Source organism: Chenopodium album, chromosome 17 (genome assembly GCF_948465745.1).
Source record: "Chenopodium album chromosome 17, dcCheAlbu1.1, whole genome shotgun sequence".
Lineage (NCBI taxonomy): Eukaryota > Viridiplantae > Streptophyta > Magnoliopsida > Caryophyllales > Amaranthaceae > Chenopodium > Chenopodium album.
In genome coordinates, this window is record NC_137850.1 from 5,777,118 (window position 1) to 5,800,375 (window position 23,258).

The following is a 23,258-nucleotide window of genomic DNA, read 5'->3' on the forward strand; positions in this document are numbered from 1 at the left end:
TTAAAAATATAATGAAAAATATATAATGAGAAGAATAACAGAGTATCTAATGTGAACAAAAAAAATCTGACGTGAACAATAAATATGGTTAAAGGAGAGCATTTTTTTTTTCTTCCTTATGAACGGAAATTAAAAAAAATATTAGGAGACCAGTTCACGAGAAGAACACGTAAATAATAAAAAAAAAAAAGTGTATTGTTGAAATCTTTTTATATAGTGTAAGATTGTTATGAAGTATGTAAAGACTTTGATGGACAATTTTGAAATTAGCTATGAGACTTTAAGTGAAATTAAGCTAGGTCAAGATAATTTAAATTATTATTTTTAGTTAGGGACGAGGATTCATGATTATTTTGTATTAGTTTATTTAGTTATGAAGTACATGTACAGACTTTTTGTTAAGCTTTGTCACACTTTACACTTTTTTTTTTTTTTTTTTTTTTTTTTTTTTTGGGCAAGGACACTCAACGCTTCTTACTTAACTATAGAACTAATAATCTTTAGAATCTAATAAACAAAATGGTTTTGTAACAACTAACAAATAACGTGGGATGCTTGGCAGATTTGTCAATTTCTCGCAGCATTAGTAATAATGATGCTAGTGGTTAGCTTAAAGATATTTTCATATGTAAGTAATAATTGCTAAAGACATAATATCTAATTTTTAATTGATTGTTCCCTTAGAAGTAACTCCCTAGTATGTTTCAAAAAAAAAAAAAAAAAAAAAAGTAACTCCCTAGTAAAGGGGATGAGACTTAAATGACAAACTCATGTTCTACTAATGGGAACATTGTAGTAGGCAGTTATATGAAGACTTAAAGACTCAAAGGAGAAGGTGTGATGTGGATTTTGGAAGACTTCTATTAATAGCTATATCAATGGGAAAGCTCTCCAAATCCATTAACTCATTTTTTTTTTTGTACACAATATGCTAAAAAGCCCCGTCCTTTACTTATATCTTTACCTTTAAATTATTAGAGCTAGATTGAATACTATTGACAATAGATCCAAATATGTCCCAACTGAAAACTGAACATAATAACTCATCACACAAATATAATCTAACTAATATGACTTTAATTGCCACACGTAAAATTGAAACCAAATCAATTGACTCACCATCCAATTATTCTATAAAGTAACATAAGTTAAATAAACCTAGCTTGATCGATCCAAATATTATGATTGGCACACAAAGGTTTAAAACCAAATCGGTTGACTCGTCATCCAATTGGATTCAACTCTGATTTAAACATTATAAATGGAATCACATCTGATTTAAACATTCTAATTGCGACACATAGACTTGAAACCGTACCTGTTGAATGGTTTGACGGATTTATTTGCCAAGACCCAAGGTACACTAATAGTGATGTGTAATTTTCTAGATAGAATTTAGAGGGAGGTAGAGCTTTCAAAATAGTAACATGCATGTTTGGAGAAAGTGGTGCCCTTACCAAAGTCATGTGTCATAATTGCCGCATTGAAGTAATGAAGTCTAGTCGTAGAAAACCTAATAAGGAGTGTCGAGCAGCCGTAGAGAAAGGTAATACTTTTCTACTACAATGTGATTGTCACTTTGGCTTAATTCCGTATAGACTTGGACATCGTTGTACATCACACATACTATCATCCACTTTGTTAATTAGGCACCACCTTATCATCCTTTTATTTCTCTATACCATTATTGTGGAATCTTTGATTTTATTGTCTAGTGTATGTATTTAATTTGTCATATGTATGTCAATCAACCTTGATATGTCTACCTCTATAGATCCAATACAAAAAACATATAATTATGCGTTTGGTAGACAGTAATAGGAACAACTTAACAATATACATCGTACTAGTTTGATTGAGTTTTGAGTATGTAGTATGCAAGGAAAGTGAATGGATTTCGTTTGTGATACTAAAATAGAATGGACATTATTAGTGGGTAGTGATCAATAGACTTCTTTATTGACACAAAAAGTGAATTAATTTCGTTAGTGGCTAGTAAAAAAATTATAAACTTTGGGATTTGTAAATGTAGTTACTTAAACAAATTACAAAAAGTTAATTTTAAGAATCACACCGTATGTGGAAAGGTTTTTTTTACTACAATATAATCATTTTAAAAATAGCTTGGCTCTAGAACATAACCTTCAAAAGTACAAATAGAGGTGGACAATCTAGCCATTGAGTTAGGTTGATTGCCCTATCTTTAACTAGAGTGGGCACGGGTCAAGCCGTGCATACAAGTTTATATGTCATACCAGCGAGTTACTTGCTCAAATCGGCTTATTTGAAACAAGTTAAAAAAAGTACGTCATGTGCAAACTTATGTCAATATTACAGAAAAGAAGTCGATACACAGCTTGAATCACGTGTTGTGTCAGCTATGTCAATGTACACCCATAATAAATTTAATACAAAGAATTTTTGTACATTGGTAAAAATTAAATAAGTTAGCCGACCCGTCATACTATTGCCACGCACAATTGGTGGTTCACTAGCATGCTTCTGTGCCATGTCAGTCGTCAGGCTTGTATCAATGAGTCCATGGCATGTCAACCCATTTTCGTTTCGTGTCTGATGCCATGCCCAAGTTTACCTATGACCCATCTGCCAATTGGGTTTACCTATCCAATCCGACGTAATTAGGTTGAGCACCAGTTCACAAAGAGGGTGAGTTGATGAGCTAAACATTCAAACTATTTTTATTGATCCGATCATTTTTTTATGTGATCCTTTTAAGAAAGAAAATAATGATGGAGTTATAACCCATTCTAAATGACATTAATTTTCAATTATATATACCAACTAAATGCCTGTTTTCACTAGGCCACTATAACCTTGTAAGTTTTGCGTCAAATTTTAAAGAAGTATCTCAAAATCACATGAAAATATAAAACTTGTCTACTAGTTGCCTAAAAAAGTTTATCTAAGATTTATACGTTAAAAAGAGAAATTTTGGCGTAACACAAGGTGAAGTGCCACCTTCCAAACTTAGGTCTTGCAAAATGTAACAATGATACAAAGACCCAAAGACCTATAAATGGAAGTTGCTAAGAACATAACTAATCTTCAAAAATGGATTGCCGTACGGTACAACTTTATGGTATACCGTTGTTGAATGAGTAGGAACTTGGTCAAATTTCTTGAAAATCTGTTTGCTCATCGTTGCATTCCATTCTTTTAGACTTTGGAATACAAAAGCCACATTTCACATTGTCACACCGCCCTTATAGCGGTGGAAAAGGCCAAACCTAAATAGTAGTAATAAAAATCATAATAATAAAGAAAAAAATAAAAAGAAAAAAGATCGAGACAAGAAACGAAGGGTGTTGAAAATGCACCATAACTAATTGACATCGACGTGCCTTTTCGGTTGATTTTTTTTTTTTTTTTTTTTTAAAAAAAAAAAATTATTTATTTATTTAATTTTTTTTAGGGTAATTATTCAGCAACTTCTCTATTTTTTTTTTTTTTTTTTGGTTTTTCTAAACTATGCTCTTGACGTTATTGAGTTTCTATAGTATGCCCATGTTTTTTCAAAATTAAAGTTGTGCCCTCCAACTTAAGGTGTTTAATCAACAGTATCCTCTAACGCTAATTCGATACTTGTAATTGTGAAAAATGAGAAGTAATAAGAAGTGGATAAGAAGAAATGCACAAAGAGTTTAACATAACACTGATTGCTTTTAGAAAACTAAAGAAAAAGTAGATTAAAAAAGTGTGGAAAAAATGCTTAACGTTAATCCCCCTTATATAACTCTAACCTAATTTGGGCGCGAAATTTTTCTCCAAAGTGGGGTAATCAACAAGTAACACTAAAACTAGCGTTGGGTTAACGTCAGATGGTACGATTGAATAAATATCTTAAGTTGGAGGGCACATCTTACAATTTTAAAAAAAGTATGGGCACACCTTAGAATTCAACAACCACCACGAGGACATAACATAGGAAAACACTTTTTTTTTTCCTAAACCATTCAATGACTTCTCTATAATCTTTCAAAATTTTGAGGATTTAGGAAATTAAGGTGTATTTTTATCTTATTTTCTTTTGTTTTAACTCATAAGAACCTTTTTTTTTTTTAAAAAAAAAAAAAAACAACTCATAAAAACTTAATAGCACTTTTTAAACTTGTTTTTTCTAAACATATCTAAATATGAACTTATATGGAAATATAAATAATGTATATATATAACGATTTCACAATATATGCCTAAGAAGAAATGCTTTGATGTGGTAAATGGTACGAGGTAATTTAGGAAAATATTTATCTTTCTATCAATTTTTTTTTTCCTCTCAAATGAAAAAGTAACTCTATATTAACTCATCAACTTGATGTTATATGAGTATATGACATATACATTACAAGTCAAAGTAATTACATAACATGAGTACACGACCCACTATTTTATGTTGTTAGACACAACCTAATATGAGGGGTGTATCAGTTTGAGGTTGAGGTGGTGAAGTAGTGGCATCGCTCCTCACTTTATCTCCATAATAGTGATCAAATTTCATGGAACTTGTTTGAGAGAATGTCTTTATCTTCATTTTATTTATTTTCAACGCACTATTTTGGCACACATTTTATGAAAGATAGTATATTAGGTAAACGAACAAATTAGTTGAAATGATCTTTCCATTGATAAAAATATGTATTAATTTGTTTCGATTTAATTTTATAACTCGTGCGTGGCTCGGGTGTTGCATCAAATTGTTACTTTGAAACATAATATTAGCAAAGAAAAAAAAGAGGATTTAAAAGAATAATTATCCATTGTCTTGGAATTGTTGAGGGCTACCGCTTTATTCATATTTTCTAGCTACATAATTATTTTTTATCCTTTTTTGGTACTTACATAAAGATATAATGATATATTTACGTGTAGGCAGATGACATAAATTACTGATAGAGTATAAAACATATTCCTAAGTCTCAACCAAAAGTTTAAGCTGATGGTTAAGGCCCATGAATATGTTTTATATTCTATCATATTAATGAGATTTAGAGCATGTTCATATTTACTGAGCTGAACTGAACTAAACTGAATAGAGCTGAAATAAATATTTAATGAGAGAAGGAAATTAGGAGTTAAACTGAACTGATTGGAGTTGAATTGAATTGAAGTGAATTGAACAGGCCCTTAATCCGTCGAATCAACCCAGCAATACATTGTTACAAATAAAAAATATTCCATATAAATTTTAAAAATTAAAAAGTAATAGAGATCCATGTTGACAAGATTAATAAGATAATTAGGCTTATATAGTTTAGTAATAGAGTACTGTTATGGTTGGGCTCCAGATTTCGGTGGTGATCCGTGGAACCCACTTTACCCGACAGATTAGCCCGTTAGCCTCCCTAGTTGGTAGCCACTAGCCAATACTCAAATCCAAACAAATTTATTTCCAATCTTTTATGTTCAGTCCACACCTAAAACTACACCACTTTTATTGTAGACTCATCTTTTTCTCCCTTTCCTATTTTTTTTTCAACCCATTTACCCCTACTTTTCTTTTTTCCTATTTCAAAAAATATAAAAGACAAAATTAATTTTGGATTTTTTTGAGCATTTGATTTGGTTAGATGAAAGTTAAAACACACCCATGTTGAGTTTTGTGGACATGACTCAAATAAGATATAACGTTGTTTACAGCAATGGGAACACATCAATTTGTACATTGGAAGACGTGACTAGTTATAACTCGAATTTATTTGTTAAATATTGTACTTCATAGGGAACTTTTCATATAGATAATGTATTATATAACTATCATATGTCTTTATGATTCTTGATACATTTCGCGGGATTACATTTTGAAATCAACATGAAATTAAATTTGAAAATGATTGTTTAGTTAAAGTGTTACTATATACTTATATGGTACTCGTAATCAAGGATGTGCAAATATTTGAAATTGGACCTAGTGGTTTCAATTTCGGGTTATAAAATTAAAAATTAGTTGTAACCGATTTAGATACCAATTCCTAATTTTTTAAAATCGAAACCAGTTGGGTATCCAATCACCCAACAAATATTAATATACTCCATATGTTTTAGGAACCAATCCCTACCAATTTCGAGCTCAATTATTCAAATTTTAACCGAATACCTAGTTTGTTAATTTTATAATTTTATAAATTACTTTAGGACACTTTCTTAAAGAACTTTATCCTTGATGAAAAATCACAACCAAAAAAGTAGTCCAAGAATTCTATTGACAAAATAATACTCCCTATCATTGCATTTCTGACTTCACCAGTAGCAAATCTTTAAGACAGCTAAACCCCTAATTTGCTCATCATTTACAGTTTCAACTGTTCATACTACAGCTCTGCAATAAGGGACCAAATTCAAGTGAAATCTTTGAAACATACTAAAGATATTATCATACATTCCGATATTGATTATATCTCATATCTCTAACAAGCTTCAAGAAAAACTGATCAAACTTACCACTGAAACTACTCTTATTAAACCAGTGTTTTTCCTAATAATCTACTAAATTAAGGAGTGTGATTAACCACTTCTTCCTTCACCAAATAATTGGCAAAAAATATACTAAAAAGTAAAAACCCCACAAATCTAGCTCTTAGAAGCTGCATTTGTTGCTAAAAATTAATGTCATAAAAATCATAATTAGTAGATTTAGTACTAATGAAGAAGTACCCTTTGGTACTTACTAGCCTCAGAAGAAAAACCATCAGAAAATCCTCTTTTTCTGTTAACATTGCCACAAACATTAGGAAGAAACTCTTGTTGATGAACCACCTCTGGCTGAGTGACTGCTGCAGCCGGTATTGACACCGGGGGGATGTCAAAATTCTCCAAAGGCGGTGGCGGGTGCCTCCACTGAGGCAATGGTCCTGCTAAGAGCAGAGTCTGAAGTAATGGCCCTGCTTTTATCACAGCCTGTAAGAGTTTCCCCTTTTCGGGTAATGGCTTCTTGGGTGTTAACAGAGTCAGGGCAGTTTCCGGCACAGCGGATGGTGAAGGTTGCAGTGGCAATGGCAATGGCGATGATGGTGAAGAGATTATGCTCTCTTCACCGTCTGAAGACGACAAATTACCTCCATTGTTGTTGTTGTTGTTGTTGGAAAATACTCTTTTTGTTGTTGTTGTAGGCTCATCTTCAATACTTGAAGATGATCCTGAGTGTACTTGAGGCAGAACCATTTGTTGTTGGTGTTGGATGTAGAGTTTTTCAAGGAGAAGAGTTTTGCAATTTTCTTGAGCTTCATTTTTTTCAGTAATTGCTTTGTTAAGCAATTCTTGAAGATGGGTTAATTGTTCTTCCCTCTTCCTAATCTCTTCTTGAGCTGCTAATTTTGTTGTTTCTAGCTCCAGTGTTGTGCATACCAATGAATGCTTTAGCTCTTCTATACTCTGCACATAAAAATTCACCAAAAATTTTTAGTACAAAAACAAATAGATGAATAAACTTGCCAATGCTCGTTCTGACTGTAATTTGAACTAGTCATGCGACAATTAAATTTGGACAAAGAGTAGTAGTAGTAGGAGGGTATTATTACCTTGCCTTGATAGTAGTAAGGCCAATTGAGAAGAGGAGTTCTCTGTGTTTCCATAATTTCTAGCAAATGAGAAGAAAATGGAATAAAGTGTGGGGGTTAAGACTTAAGAGTAGTTTAAGTGGTACCTACCTCTTATAAGGGTGACAAAATGGTAGTTTAGGTACTGTTTGTGGGTAGAAAATGGGGCAGTTTATTTTAATTTTTTCTGCAGTATAAAGTGGGAGGAAGAAAATTGTAAAACGAGTAAGGTGGAGTTGGTTTAGACAAACCCAAAAGAAGCCAAAATATAGCTGGAAAAAAAAATAAGGGCTACTCCTATATTACATACACTATATATGTTTGGAAGACAGAGAGTTACTTCTTTCGTCCTTATAAAATTATCTCATACTTTGAATTTTATACTTCGAATTCAAAACTATATAAAAGATGGATGTTCCTAAAAAATTGGTATTTTCTATTTGCAACTTCAATTGCTCTCTCTCTTTCTTCGTTAATAATTGTACATAAATTTTGCTTTGTTTCTTAAAGTGGAATTGGAATTTGAAGCAATCTTTTAGGGACGGATGGAGTATAAATATAGATGTATTAATAGTAGTGTCAACCGTCAATTAAAGATTGAGTAGCTGTAGCTGAACTTGCGTTTTACGGAGTAAACTAACATGATTCTAGTATGTCATCCACTCTTGCTAGAAGTCTTGGATTCTGAGCTGTGTTGCTTCTTTTGGGTCTAGTCATCCAAAGTCTGCAATGATCTATTCAAGAGGAAGTGTATTCAACGATTCTTTTGATTGATAACTTGTTATCCACTCAACTTATTTCGGAAAATTATTGCATATTGTTGTTACTTGTTAAAGATCAAAATTTTTAATCTTCTTTTACTTATTATCAAACTACCTTTAGTTGTGTGTAAACTGGAATTATGAATATTACGAAATTTGAAATTACATATTGGGAAAATCTATCAAATATCTAAATTGATATTTTCCCACATGTGTAAAAATATGATCAAATTATAGTTATACATGTAAGAACAGGCAATAAGAAATGATATTAAGAGTAATTGTTTCATCCCTTGCCGTATAAGGTGTATAGAACAGGTTCTAAATATACTTGAGACGACATTAATAATATTTGTACACCATTACTGTTGAGAACGTTAATGGTATATGTATATCACTAGTCTATAGTCTATACGTTAAAGTCAACGGTTCAAATTTTGCCTCTTAATATAAGATCTAGGTTATGTTATTAGTCATTGAGAATAGAACATAATCCTCCCAAATGCATCCTAACAGAAACCTCATTGCAACATATAAATAGGACCAAATCAACAGAGAATGACTTACAATAAATCAATTTGACATGCAAAAAACAAATGAAAGAGAAGTAACTTAAATTGGAGTAGTTAAAATTAGGTTAGGATTGCACTTTAATTTAACTAGAATCAATTATTTTAAGGCTTAGCTTCTAGCAATAAACCTTCTACGTACTAGCATGAATTGCTGGATGACTTATCCAGCCTACTATTGGAAGCTAACAGTACTGACCTACTGCAATTAACAATTCTACACTGTAATAATGGTTGCAAGATTTCAGAAGCTGATATTGCATAAACCCTGCATAGTAAAGTCAGAAGCTCAAATATGTTACAATAAGATCAGACAAAAATATCCTAACTACTTCAGTATTAGAAAGGATATATCACAAATCTACAACAAGCCATAATTTCCAAAGCCATGGACATAATAGGCTATGCATTATCAGAGGTTGATTTACGATTTGAGAAATGCCTAGTTGGCCTTCCAAATGAATCCACACAGGCTGATATAGATGCAGATTTACTATGCTGGTCTCCTCATCTTTTTATTAAGCGGAGGATCCTTGTATGACTGAACTTTTTCTGTAACCCTGCGCTGTGGCCTTCCAATTGATAATCGTTGTGCTGTTGTACTATTTGATGACCCTGAGAGACACTCTTCATCATCTGCTTTATCAGAGGTTGATTTACGACGTGAGAAATGTGTAGTCTGGTTGGCAGCATCTTTTCCCACTTCAATCTCAAACAAGTCATCTTGTTTCCCTGGGGGCTTCAACCTCACTGATTGCCTCCTCAAACAACGCCTGAACACATAATATACAAGATCTCAGAATTCTCCAATAACTCCATCACATAAACTACTTTAAGACGTGCTAGCAAGCATGATTTCAGGACTATTTATTCATAAATATTGTTGCTTGTAATTTATTCATTCTTTCTCTACATAATCAAGAACCAATCTAACTCATTTATAGGAAAAGGATGAGACACGGTTATGCGAGTAATATTGCCAGGCCACTTTACAAAAAGGATAAATAAAAGGGCATCAAGACAGCATATATCCTCCAACATAATACATATCATACTCACTCTTTTATATGAGTAATATGAAGAGAAGAAAATGGAATATAAACTACAGAGCATACTAAAATTAACCAGACTACACATCTGACCTTTTGTTTTCCACCGTCTCCTTATCAACAGCTTGCTGAGACGTTGTAGGTCCCATGGCTGCAAGAGTGAGATATGAATGTGTTAACACACAGAAAACATGTATTGGTGCTCAGGATCAAAATTACAAACACATATAAATCAGAAGAAGCAAATTACATTGACTTCTTGCAGGGCGTTCTCTTTTCGTTTTGGATACTTTGTTCTCATCGTCCTTCAGTGGTTGCTCCACATCTGCTTCTTCTGGTTTAGGCTCTCCTTTCTTCACCAACAAACCATTATCAATTAGAAAAAGATCACAGATAGCAAAAAAGTTCACACATTCACAATACCGGCTACTTGCACACAAGTTCACTGCCAATTTCCAAGATACCTGCAAGCCATTTGTTTTACAGTGCACCTTTGCTTTTTCCTGCAATTTAAAGCAAACAGAAAGAGGACCCTCAGCTACCTGGTATTTCTGAAGTTTGTAGAAGGATTAAAGCTCAGATGAATTAACTTTAACGTCTCAAAGCACAAACAATTTATTTTACCATTTAAACCATTAACAAAAGTTTGAATCAAAGAATTATTATACTAAATGCATGAGGCTAAGTTTTCTCTTAAGGTTTTCATGCAATCTAATCCCTAAGACTAATATGAGAAACTGCGCACCTTTAGTTCAAGAGTCATTGCTTTAGACAAGGCATCCTTGCTGAGAAGCTCATGTTGTAGGGTTTTTAACTGGATATCAATCAGATTATCGGTTCATTAAAAAAATTCTCTAAAATGTCAAGGAGACGGGCTTCATTCACCAATCTCTATATAAGCAGTTACATGTTCTTACTTACCCTATCTTTACCCATGTTAAGTTCCTGCACACATAAATAAAAGGAAATCAACACTCCACTCAGCTAAAAAACTAACTTTAAACAACCACTGTCTGCATGAAAAGGATGCACCAACCGCTAACATCTGAGTATTGCTTTGAGCAAGATGCCAATTCTGCAGTTGTGTTCTCTGAAGATTAACTCTCAGCTTCTGCAGCTCAACTCCATTCGATTCAATAATTTTACTTTACAACATTCGTTAAGAAGATTCTGAAGATGATTTAATGTCCGACTTGCATTCCAAGTATGATTTACTCTTAACATTATCCTTCTAACATTATTTTCTGAGATTCACTCTAACAATTCATTAAATAATAACAGCATAACATAATCCATAAAGCAAGCAAAGCCGAAATTCAAACAGAATTGAAAATGAAGGATACTCTTTCTCTTCTATAAGTTTCTTCATCACAGCATTTTCCTGAATCACAAATTCAAAACATAGAATGCTCATTAGGTTGTATAAATTAAACCCACTGCACTAAATGATAATGCTCCTTGGATAGTAAACAAAACCCATTTCTCCCAATTAACAAGTTCAAGCTGTATAATGTCCATCAATAAACTAATTTCAAACCCTAAAAAATCACAAATTGTAAACTAAACTTAATTCCCTAAATCAAAATTTCAAAGCCCATTTCTCAAAATCACAAATTTTACAATGTTCATCACTATAAACTAAACCCTATTCCTAAAAAAACACAAATTGTAAAGTAAACCTAATTCCCTAATCACAAATTCATAACATAAAAATTCTATCAAATTGTATACTAAACCCCATTTCCCAAATTCACAAATTTTGCAAAATTCATCAAATTATAAACTGAACCCAATTCCCTAAGTCACAAATTCAAAACATACAATTTAAAATTGCAAATTGAACTCAAATCAAACATAAAAGGGGAAATATTCACACAAAAAAAAGACGAAGAAATTGTAAGAGAATAGCAGAAAGGAATTCACCTGAAGAATTTTTTCCATGTAAATTTTACTAGAAGAATTATCCGGAACAGATAAAACATTCTCCTGATTCTTGAAAGGCGATTTGTGTTGAGAATGCAAATTGCTAATATCAGACAATCTTTTCCTCATTTTACTAAATGTTGAGCTCTTAATCGATTTATCACCCTTCATCGATAACAACAACTTCGGCAAATTAGATTGAAGCTGTTTGAAATTATACTTCAGAAAATAAAAATCAAGGGTTTTTTTTTTTTTTTTTTTTTTTTTTGCTGCAAAAAAACTTAATTAAAATGGAGAAATTTATAGAGAAATTAAAAACAAAGTAAAGCGGCAAGAAATTGAGTAGGGTAAAGAAGAAAAATACCCAGAATCTGAAGTTCAAATTAAAGAACGCAAAATCAGTGAAGATTGATTGACCAAAAATCGAGCAAAAGAGGGAAAAATCAGTGATTTTAAGAGATGGGTTTTTGAGGGACAATGAGAATAAAGTTTGAGAATCGAAGGAAAAACAAAGGAGATTCAAAGAAGTGTGGTGGGGAGAAGGAAGAGGAAGAAGCTTAAAGAGGTTTGGTGTTACAACGGTGATCCGAAGCTGAGGTACGAACCTAGATTTTGAAATTTCATTGGCGCCCCATCCACGTTTGAATTTGCTTGCTTGGTTCGGGATCCAGCCATGGACTCTTGGTTCGTCGGGCGATTGTGGACCGGTGGTTTACTTCACCTTAAAATAATTTTTGTGGATCCTCTGGTATATTTACATTTATTGAATTTTTAATGAAATAAATTTAGTTTGGGAAATTCTCTTTTATGGACTCTAACTTTTTAATTTTTTAAGTGGTAATTGTTTCAAAATTTTATTATCAATGGTAAACCTAAATTTTTTATATTAAGTCAACTACAACATTAATGATAAATTTTAACTAGATATTTAACCATAGTTTTTTTTTTTTTACATTTATTTTAGAAATATTTTTTATCAAAAAAAAGCAAACGCCACCCATAGCCCAGCCCCTCCCCCGTCAGCCACCCTCCCCCCGCCGACGCTCGCCCTTCACCCGACGCCAGAGACCCTGCACTCCTCCTTTACCCACGGTTTGCCACCACCTCCCTTTTCCCCATTCCCGCTGCTCCACCCACTGACCACCGTACCCCCTCCCCATTTCCCCCCAACCTGACTCTCACTCCACCCCAAACCACCCCAAAAACCGCCCCCTCCCCTCCCCCAAACTACCCCTCCCTTGTTTTCCAGCCCCCCAAAACCACTATAACCCATTCGAAACCACTCAAACCCGAAACATCTTGAAAATCGAAATCCTAGAAAACGGGTGGAACGAATTTTAGGGAGGTTTCGAAGGGCTGTTAAGGTTTTGAAATGGGGGAAAGGGAGAGGGATGGTGTCGCCGGCCACCAGGGATGGATAGTTCGCCGATTTTCGGCCGTCGGTAGGGGGCTGGGTGGGGCGAGGGGGCAGGGCAGTGGGTTGGAGGAGGGGTTGTTTTTTGTTTATTTTTTATTTTTTATTTTAATATAATTAAAAAATAAAAAACTAACTATAGTTGAGGAAATAACACTTATCAATGGTAATCAATAATTTAGGTTTACCATTGATAATAAATTTTTAAAACATTTACCACTTAGAGAATTAAAAAGTTGGAGTTCACCAAAGAGAATTTCCCATTTAGTTTTACTGGAGTGATATTATTTTTACAAAACTAAACTTATTTGGAAAAAGATATATAAGGGCTGCATATAAGGAGCTAAAAATCGAAAGAATTGACAATAAATAACATTTATTATACTGATTTACTCGTGAATTGTCGATAAATTTCCAACTTAATATTAAAAAAGGAAGTATATTAAATGCTTATATGCAGTGGGCTGCATATAGCTACGTATAACATTACCCAACTTATTTTTTCAAAACTCTTCTTATTTTTACAGAATTGAAATTATTTTGATTTGATTGAATTTTTTTTTTTTATCGAATTGAAATTACTTGTAGTGAATTAATTTGTAAAGTGAAGTGAACAAGGCTTTAATCAAGTAAATTGTGGTAAACTATCTTGCGCAGAGCAGCACGAATTTGTAATAACTACACGGTGTATGACTAATAGTTTCATTTTCAAAAAAGAATATTTCACCTTTGAATGAGGGAGCCCCAGTTTTTTAATTCAGAAACATGGATTGATTCTCAAATGGCAAAAGTGATACTGTAAATATTAGCAACTTTATCAATATTTTATTGTTTTTTGTTAGCTGACTCACCCTCTTGCGGACTCTTCCTCCATCCCCTTTCGTCTCCTTCCATTGCTTCAACTTTCTTCATCATCCCTTCTTCAACCTTAATTATCATCTCCAACCTTTCTCATCATCAATTGTGGACGGACCTCAACTCCATAATAAACACCATACTCAACACCATAAGCATCACAATAAACCCTAACCTCACCACCATTTTTGACGGCCAAATTTAACTAAAAACTCTCCAAAGAAATATACTTCCTCCTTTTATTAGTTGACACTATTTGACTTTTGCACTATTTACAAACTACTCTTTGACTAGCTTTTGTGATATTATCACTACAATAATATATAATCATGTGAAATCTTATTTGAATCATCTAAATGTATATTTTATTAAAATCCGTTTTTTTTTTTAAATTTCAAAATATCAATAATTGAAAGAGATATTAATCGTTAAAATAGTACTTAGCAAGCATGATAATAGATAGGTGTCAACTAAAAAAATCAAAGGTATTATAATTTAAAGTATGGTTATTGATTAACCAAAAATTGTAAATGTTGGTCATTGTTTGTGAGCTTTCCTCCATCACTGAAGAATATAGGTAACGGTGTTAATCCCCTGTTTTGTCAAAATGACAAAAATAACCTTGCTTGTTTGACCAAACAGATGAAAGTACCCTCTTGAGGAACATACAAGGTGTTGAGAAACTTGCATTCAGCCCTCTTGAATTGGCATGAAAAATGTGATGAGTAGAAGATAGAATAAATATTGGTCGACCAAATTCTTGAAGTACAAGAAATAGGCGTTGATGTAGAGAATCCTAGATACATCTGTCTTTCAAGTGTTTGGTTAACTCCATGGAATTTCGCAGCCAGAGAGGCATAAGCAATTTCTGTAGCAGCATTTGCAGCAACAAGCTGATATAAAACTTGAAAAGCTGTCTAAACTGTTGGGGTGTTGGGGCTTGGGGGGAAGGGGGGAAGGGAGGTGAAGGCCTATCCTAGGAAGGGAGATTTAAGAAAATCCCTTCTAGAATGAGCTTAGTGAGATTCGATAGCTGACCTCAAGCTCGGAAGTCAAAGAGCTAAGTCAACTGCATTAGCCTTCTTTCTTGCACATAAGCAATACAAATGTAGTGTAAAAAAACTTCTATCTTCTGATGCAGTAAAATTGATGTGAATTGTTCAGTGAAGAGTGAGCTGCCCTAAAGAACTACCATCAGGCACCCACGTCTCATCCATATAAATTACAGTGGTAAGCGGCTACACTGACAAATTAAAAAAGGCAAAATAAATAGAATAAAATAAAATGAAGAAACTACACTATTCAAAACTTTGGACCTGGAATAATATGAAGATTCATCTCTTTCTCCTTCCATGTATACCCTCTGATATACAGTGAAGATCCAGGTGGTATGGCTGACAAATGTTACAGTAAACAACGGAACATTCATTCCCAAACAAGGCAGACTTGACCTTGCATCACAAAGGCTGTTAGAATACTCAGGATTCATCATTACCTGAGTTAAAGATCTGGAAAAAGATATTTATCATGAGTAAATTTTTATTGCAGTAAGAGAAAACAGAGAATTGTATCAAGCAATGTAAGTAAAATTGAACAACACTTGCCTCAGCCATTACAGCTTTAGAGAGAGTAGGCCTGTTTTTGAAAGCAGTGTCTGCAAGAGGTTTCTTCTGGGGGAACGGGCGTATTACTTTGGGCTTTTGCTGCTCCTTTGGGCCTTCTGAGTCCACACTATTTTGGAGTTTCCGCTTCTGAGGACAGATATTAATTTAGTATTGGTCTAAATAGCTACTGAAACAAATGGAAAATTTTCCTACAAGCACTTGTCAACTAAACCATGTCAATCAACAACTTGAGGCACGATCTCTAGTACAAGTACAACGCCATAAAAAATGGAAGTACAAGATTCTTATATGGCATGCACCGGTGGTCTAAAAGTACTTCAAAATACGGCTCTCCAAAAAGGAAAAAACAAAACATATTCTTCTTTATAAGCCATGTACAAGCTAAAGTTACAATGCTGAAGAGAGCCCTGACAGGTCTGTCACATATATTCTAACATGATAAATAGAACAGCTTGATCCACATGGTGAACAAGTTCTGAGCGCTCAAGAAACTTTTAAGCCTTACCAATACAATAGATAAGTTTAAGGCTGAAACAAAATCTAAGAGATAAAAAGGGAGTAGATCTTCTCGCTAACTTTTGTGTACCACATTTTTAGCCATTACCTTACTTGGCTAATGATAATTACTCTAGAAGAGAAGTAAACAAAATGGATGGACTACAATCTTATACTTATTCCTATATATTATTATTGCACCATTTGTAGTTACACGGTTGTCAATGCACAACTTTGTCCATTAATATCTTTGATTATCTTTTAGTTAAAATTAGTAAAAATTAATACGAAGAATTATGGAAGTATAGATCATGACGAATATAATAAGATCCACATGACTATTTTTTCTTGCAAATAAATAGCCAAAAATGGTCAAAGGGGAATTAGTGACTAATGTAAAATTCAAAATGGTGCAACTAATAAACAGAGGAAGTACTAATTAATCAACTGGAGTAAGTGGTAAAAGTTGTGTTACCCTGACACATAGTCACATAGCAGTGGACAATAAATAGTATCTTGTATTTCAAGGCAACCTATGTTTTAAATGAGGATGTGAACTAGAATGGTCAAAATTGAGTATGGTCTCCTTAAACAGAAAGGCAGACCTTTTTCCAAAACTCAATGACTGAATAAGTAGGTGTTATAAGATTAAGGTTAATGTTGACAAAATGAATAAATGAATATGATAACACACCATTGGGCTATTTTCCCACATAATGCGAATTGATTCACAATACATGACAATTGAGATTCTACCAAATATGAACACAGATGTAACAGCATTATTCATTAAAATACTTACTCAATAATTACACTACATTTATACAAAATTTCTCATTATAAAACTAAAACAAAAGGGAAATCATCTTAGATTCTAAGGGATGATATTTTTTCTGCAGTATAGGATGTCCTAGTTCATGAAACTGACAGAAACAAACAACCAAAGTTATATGGTGCTCATCTTTGGTACTCAAACTCTTCAAAAGCGTCAAATTTGTATAATATAAAGCTTATTCAGTTACAAGTGTTTTTAAATTCATCATATTCGAGTGCGGAGTGTCTGTATCTGTATAAGATATTATGTGTTGGACACAATGTAAATGGATAATGAAGAAAAGTTAGCTACAAAGTTTTGTTAGCTCGACCCACATCACTCTAACTCTAAATGCACTCATAACAAACAATCCCACTATAGACCATACATAACAAATACTTGATACAAGCAACAAGTTTTTCAACATGGTGCAATTTAACAAGGAGTATAAAGTCAACATACCTTGACCATACGCTTTTCTATCTCACTCAAAGCACGAGACTGATCCACTTTATTTAGATAAAAGTCACGTTCTTTATTTCCAGCAGATATTTCCATACGCAACTTCTGGTCTCGAATGGCATTATTGTATGCTGTATTGACATACAAATAAACTATTAACAACAAAACCCCAATATGACCAAATTTATAGAAATATATATGAATCCTTACTAGTCTCTTCAGTAAGATCATCCCACTTAAACTTGCTTAAATACTTGATGTTCCAAATATCATAGAAGAATTGTGATCTCTTTTTCCCTCCTGTTAATACCATAGATGTCAAGAAGTGAACAAGGTCATAATGACAACTTGACAAGAAAACTGCAATTATTTGGTAAGAACAGCTAATTAGTAGTATTGCATCCTAGAAAAGAGCTCACATGTCTGACAGAATTTATTTTCTTAAATAATGATTAATCCCATTATTATCTATTCAATGATACTATATAGTGACGAAAAAAAAAAAAGCTTTGGTTCTCTCCCTCTCTACCTTCCAACAATTGAATTAAACCAGAACATATAACAAATAAACATAAGGGTCTGCCTGAAATAGATAAAATAAGAGGGGGAAAATTAAGGGGGTAAATTGTTCTGATGCTCTAAGCTTTCTTAAGTGGAGAGTAACCTCACATATCAATCACCCCGTCACTGGTGTAATATTTCCCCCTCCTCCCACTCTACTCAATTCTATGTCCCTTCTTCCTTGATGAACGGTTGGCACCAGCCCATCTTTTCCTCCTACTCTCTCTCTCTTCAGGTTCTCTCCCACCCCAACCCCCTCTTCCCTAGCACAACCTCCACTCTCTGACCATTTTGAATTAAAAGGCACTAAAGCGTTTAAAATAGTAAACATCTTTAAGGAAAAAAAATGGGAGCAACAGAACATACCCATTTGTTCACCATTTAACATATTTGCAACCTTTTTTGCAACATGCTTGTCTGCAAATTCTACCCACCTACACAAACCATAATCACATGTAAAATAAAGGTGAGGACCTTTTCTAATGAGATAGCAAAAAGGGCGTTGCTGAATAATTTATTCAAGGTCTGTAATTAGTTTGAACATCAAATGAAAGTATTATGATCACACACACCCTTCAGAAAATTCTAGCCCACGAAAACCTCCAGACCGTTTACGTCGCATTTGAGCTTCAGGATCTGCAAATAACATTTAATTTAATCTTTAATTACCTTAGGGAACAAAAGTCACATAAAATGCATATGAAATTCCAGAAAGGAGAGATGCAAATCAACATCACTCATGTAAGCCCTAACAATACAAAATGACTAGAAGCCTTTTTAAATGTACAACAGGAAGAAAGATGACACGCCAAAAAATTTTTTAAAAAAAATAAATAAATAAATAATAATAAAATGTAATAGACTACTACTACTAATGCAATAATATCACAAGCTGAAATTACTAAAGAAAGCTTCAAGTGTTTGATTGATTGATTAAGAGGACAAGGGTAACAATAGCTTGAGGCTATTAATCTCACCAAGCAGCTTGAGGCTACTACTCTCCATACAAGTCACTCAATTTCTGGATACCCACTACTAAGTTCTACTACATTACTTATAGAATTAAGCTTAGGGAATACATGTGAATATTCACTAAAATGGCAAAACCAATTTAGACATAATAGAATTGCTGCTTGTTTTCCTTAGTTGCTTCTTAATTAGATTTGTCCTCTTGTTCTTTGTTGTTGTTGCTGATTTCTTGACCATTGACTCTTGGACTGGAGTTGTTCCTTTTTGACCTCCGAGTGTACACCCGTATGGGTCGGGTCATACCATGATCCATGACATAATAATAATAATAATAATAATAATAATAATAATAATAATAATAATAATAATAATAATAATTAATTAATTAATTAACAAAAATAAATCAACAAAAAAACATAAGACTCAAAGCGAAAACCGTCATGGATACAAGAGAACATATATGGAAGTGACTCAAGTGAGGTAAGGAAAAGAAATATCCAGTGTAAGAAAGTGAGCAGGCAAATGCCCACTGAATATTTTTTAGGTTCGTGAATACTTCAATTATTTTTTTTAATGATACAAGTTAGAGAACATCTTTGAGCGGGGGGGGGGGGGGGGGGGGGGGGGGGGGGGGGGGGGGGGGGGGGGGGGTCATAATGGTGTTTGGATGGGAAACTTGGTGTATGGTAGTTGTCTTTCTTTTTTCTTTTCTTTTTTCAAACTTAATCACATGCATCAAACTCACACCATAGAGCAGTACCAACTAAGCAAACAGGCAAACCTGTACCACAAAGACTCATGCTCACCCAATCACAATTCATGACCTTGACAAAAAAGAGGAATAAACCACAAACTTATCATCAACGTATACTTTGACCAACAACAAGGGTCTCTTTATTCACCCACACAATCTCACTAGATTTTGTATAACAAATCCAAATCCCTCTTTAGCACACGAGGAGTTGTAATTATTGTCGAATTTCGGGGTACTTCTGTATCTTTATAAGTGAGCACACAAAACAAAGATCCCAAAGCCCTCTTTACATATAGGATGGAAAGTTGGAAACCTTAGACACGTATTAGACTTAGGAAACAATTCTAGCATCTAACAAGATTTAGAATACGACAAGGATTAGGATGAATACAACAAGAAATAGGAAATTAGTATTCTATCTTCCTAAGCAATTGACAATTAATTAAGAATAAAGCACCCAAGATTCCTAAAAATATTACAAAGAATAATTAAACTACAATTAAGTTGAACGCTGAAACTCGGGTGACTTCACAAGGCACACGCTAATGTACAAATGTACCATCACACGTTAGATTCTTCATCTTGACCATATTTTACACAGTCATGTAATTTAATGTACACGGTTGTCTGGTTCACTTTATCTACCATTGCTCTTTGGCTTCACTTTGTAACTTCTACATAACTTGAACTATGACCTGAACCCACAACATGTCTAGAGCCTACTATTGTGGTAAACTAACCCAACTCTAACATATAAGTAGATTTGCAGCTCAAATAAACTCCAAAGCACCTAAACAATTTGAATCATCAAATAGCTCTCTACTCTTAAATTAAGCTTATTTGATGTGATTCAAGCTAAAAGCTCCTTTTTGTTGCTTCTCACAAGCTGCTACTTCTCTTCCCCCCCCCCCCCCCCCCCCAAAATCCCTAATGCAGTGTGATATTTGAAGCACAGCGGCTACAATTAAGCCTTTACTAAACCCATTCACTTTCATCAGCACACCACATAGCTTAAATTACGCACTTCCTATGTCATAAAAGTCTTAATACATGATGATAACCAGATAAATAAAGTAAATACAAGCCAATTGTATTTACCTGGCCACTGTCTCAGGAGCTCTCGCCTTGAAAACAATGTTATCATATGGAGAACGCAGGAATTAAGCACTTGATAATTGATATTAGTACTTTATCATACTAATGTAGATGCTAGAAAAGGGGGACTTGATAAAAGCAGAAGATGCTTTTACTACAATGCTCATTGAGCCTCCCAGATACTAAATGTACCTAACCCTACAAGAATAACAGCTTCTTCTAGCAACTTATATTTCTATAAAATTTTAACTACAATACCTACAGCCTGCGGGTATCTATCTTATACAGAGTAAAAACAGTGTAGAGGGTATCATGATCCCCTCTATTTCTTTTCTTCCATTTTCTATATTCATATTGTCATATTATGACACCTTATTTTTCCCTCATGTATCAACCAAAATAAATTTCGTTCCATTCAGAGGTCCAGAAGAATCGCGCTATAAACACTTCAACAATACAATTCCAACACTTAGTATTAACCAAAATCAACAAACAACCCATCAAACAAATAACCACAATCTCAGCAATTTAACATAGATAAGCAAAACAAAGAAGAAAAGGATTACGAACTTTCGGGAGCCAAATAAATGCGTTGAATTTCACCATAAGCGGAGAGAATTTGACGGAGTTTTAAAGGGTCCATTTTTGGAGGAATTCTGCTCAAATAACACACTCCCCTTTTATCAGCCTTCTCAGTTTCCTTCAACAATCTCCTCCTCCTCTTCTCTTTCTTCCTCCTCTCTCTCTCCTCATCTTTAACTGATTTTTTTCCTGCAACTTTACTTACATCAATTTCTGGGTTTTGAACCCCCAATTCTTCTACCTCCGCCATACCTGCTGAACACATTATCAATCAAATTGGACTCAATCATCAAATTAAAGTCTCTTGAAAATTTGAGTTGCGAAATTCTAGCAACGAAAAGTCAAGGTATACTTTTTCAGTAGTTGAATTGCAAAATTCACCTTAGAAGAACCCTAAATTGAATAAAATTAACGATTGACACTAAATTGTGAAATCGTATTCGATAATTAAAAACAAAATACACATCTTACCTCAGAAGAGAAGCTGCTTCAATGGAGGAGAGAAAGCTCACAAGTCACAAGGCGCTTCAATGGAGGATTGAGAGTACGCTCTAATGGAGTAGAGAAAGGGAAGGAGGGGTGAACGTGAAAATGGTCTAATATCCTTTTAATCTTCTCAACTTTGAGCAACAAAATTGTATGGAGTAATGATTAATTATGTTAGGGTTTAGGGTTTATAGTTTCTCTTTACTAACAAAGAAAACTAATGACTTACTGACTAGCAGCTATACGCCAATACGATTAAGTGGATTAACATATGTGATCTACTTATTTTTTTTATTCAAGTTTCGACTTTCATCTTTATATCAAAAATTTTGTCATGTCAAGAAATTAAAATTTGTTCGTAATAAAAAAAAAAAAAGTTAATCAATTTCATTTTGGTTATATTGTTACACGTTTAATTCATTATTAGTTTATGTTTTCTATTGGTTATTATTTGGTGTATTCAATATTATTGTTGAATTGATATTTGATTATTGATTTTATTTGTTAAAAACTCTTCAAAGTTCAAACTCTATCTTGTACATACTTTTTAGAATGTTTTTTTTTCCACACTACTTATTTATTTTTATTTTTATTGACTTTTGACATATTTGTCATAACCACAAACTTGGCAATTTTTATTGTTGCTAAATAATGTAATTTAAAGGGACATAATAATTTTTTGTCATAACATTATAACAAAATCTTCAAGTTGAAACATCTTAAGTTGACAAGACTCAAACATCATACATTAACATTTAATATGAGTAATTATTTACAAAGGTTTTATTTTTTTAGATTAACTTTGACCTTCAGTGTATACATTTTTCCCTTATATTGCTAAATAATGTAAACAATTTTATTTTATTTTATTGTCATAATGAGCTCTTCACTTGAAGCACTTTCATTTAACAAAATTCAGACCTCAAACATCAAACCTCTTGGGTGAAAAACTCTAAGGTAAAGATGTTACCAATTGAGTCAAACCTTGCTTGACAAATACTTCCTCCGTTCTATTAATATTGCAACAAGTAGGAAATTACGCATCCCAATGTACATTTTATATGCTAAATATCTATAATTGTGTAATAGTAAAAATTATAAAAAGTTGATATTGTGAAAGTATTTTATGAGACAAATCCAACAAGATCCCACATGACTATATTTTACTTAGCGTATAAATCATATTATATAGTCAAATAAGAGTGATGAATAGTGCAAAAAGTCCATTGTTGCAATATTAACGGAACGGAGGAAGTAGGTAATTTGGGATTGGGTACATTTCTTAAATTTTTAG

At 33.3% G+C, this 23,258-nt stretch overlaps 3 protein-coding genes across 3 annotated transcripts; all 3 read right to left on the reverse strand.

The window, feature by feature from the left end:
* Positions 1-6,286: 6,286 nt before the first annotated feature.
* LOC145587497 (uncharacterized) lies at positions 6,287-7,617 on the reverse strand. The gene is made up of 2 exons (XM_081644234.1): positions 7,533-7,617; positions 6,287-7,386 (listed from the first exon to the last, which is right to left on the reverse strand). The coding sequence occupies exons 1-2, from the start codon at positions 7,584-7,586 to the stop codon at positions 6,655-6,657; spliced, it is 786 nt and encodes a 261-aa protein (XP_081500360.1). The 5' UTR covers positions 7,587-7,617; the 3' UTR covers positions 6,287-6,654.
* Positions 7,618-8,976: 1,359 nt separating this feature from the next.
* Positions 8,977-12,484, reverse strand: LOC145587495 (uncharacterized). The gene is made up of 10 exons (XM_081644233.1): positions 12,217-12,484; positions 11,853-12,056; positions 11,273-11,310; positions 10,966-11,074; positions 10,851-10,874; positions 10,675-10,743; positions 10,394-10,432; positions 10,180-10,282; positions 10,023-10,080; positions 8,977-9,653 (listed from the first exon to the last, which is right to left on the reverse strand). The coding sequence occupies exons 2-10, from the start codon at positions 12,021-12,023 to the stop codon at positions 9,374-9,376; spliced, it is 891 nt and encodes a 296-aa protein (XP_081500359.1). The 5' UTR covers positions 12,024-12,056; positions 12,217-12,484; the 3' UTR covers positions 8,977-9,373.
* Positions 12,485-15,230: 2,746 nt separating this feature from the next.
* On the reverse strand, positions 15,231-22,103 carry LOC145587498 (pre-rRNA-processing protein esf2-like). The gene is made up of 8 exons (XM_081644235.1): positions 21,950-22,103; positions 21,467-21,730; positions 18,651-18,714; positions 18,445-18,512; positions 17,728-17,817; positions 17,518-17,648; positions 15,726-15,872; positions 15,231-15,629 (listed from the first exon to the last, which is right to left on the reverse strand). The coding sequence occupies exons 2-8, from the start codon at positions 21,726-21,728 to the stop codon at positions 15,600-15,602; spliced, it is 792 nt and encodes a 263-aa protein (XP_081500361.1). The 5' UTR covers positions 21,729-21,730; positions 21,950-22,103; the 3' UTR covers positions 15,231-15,599.
* Positions 22,104-23,258: the final 1,155 nt, after the last annotated feature.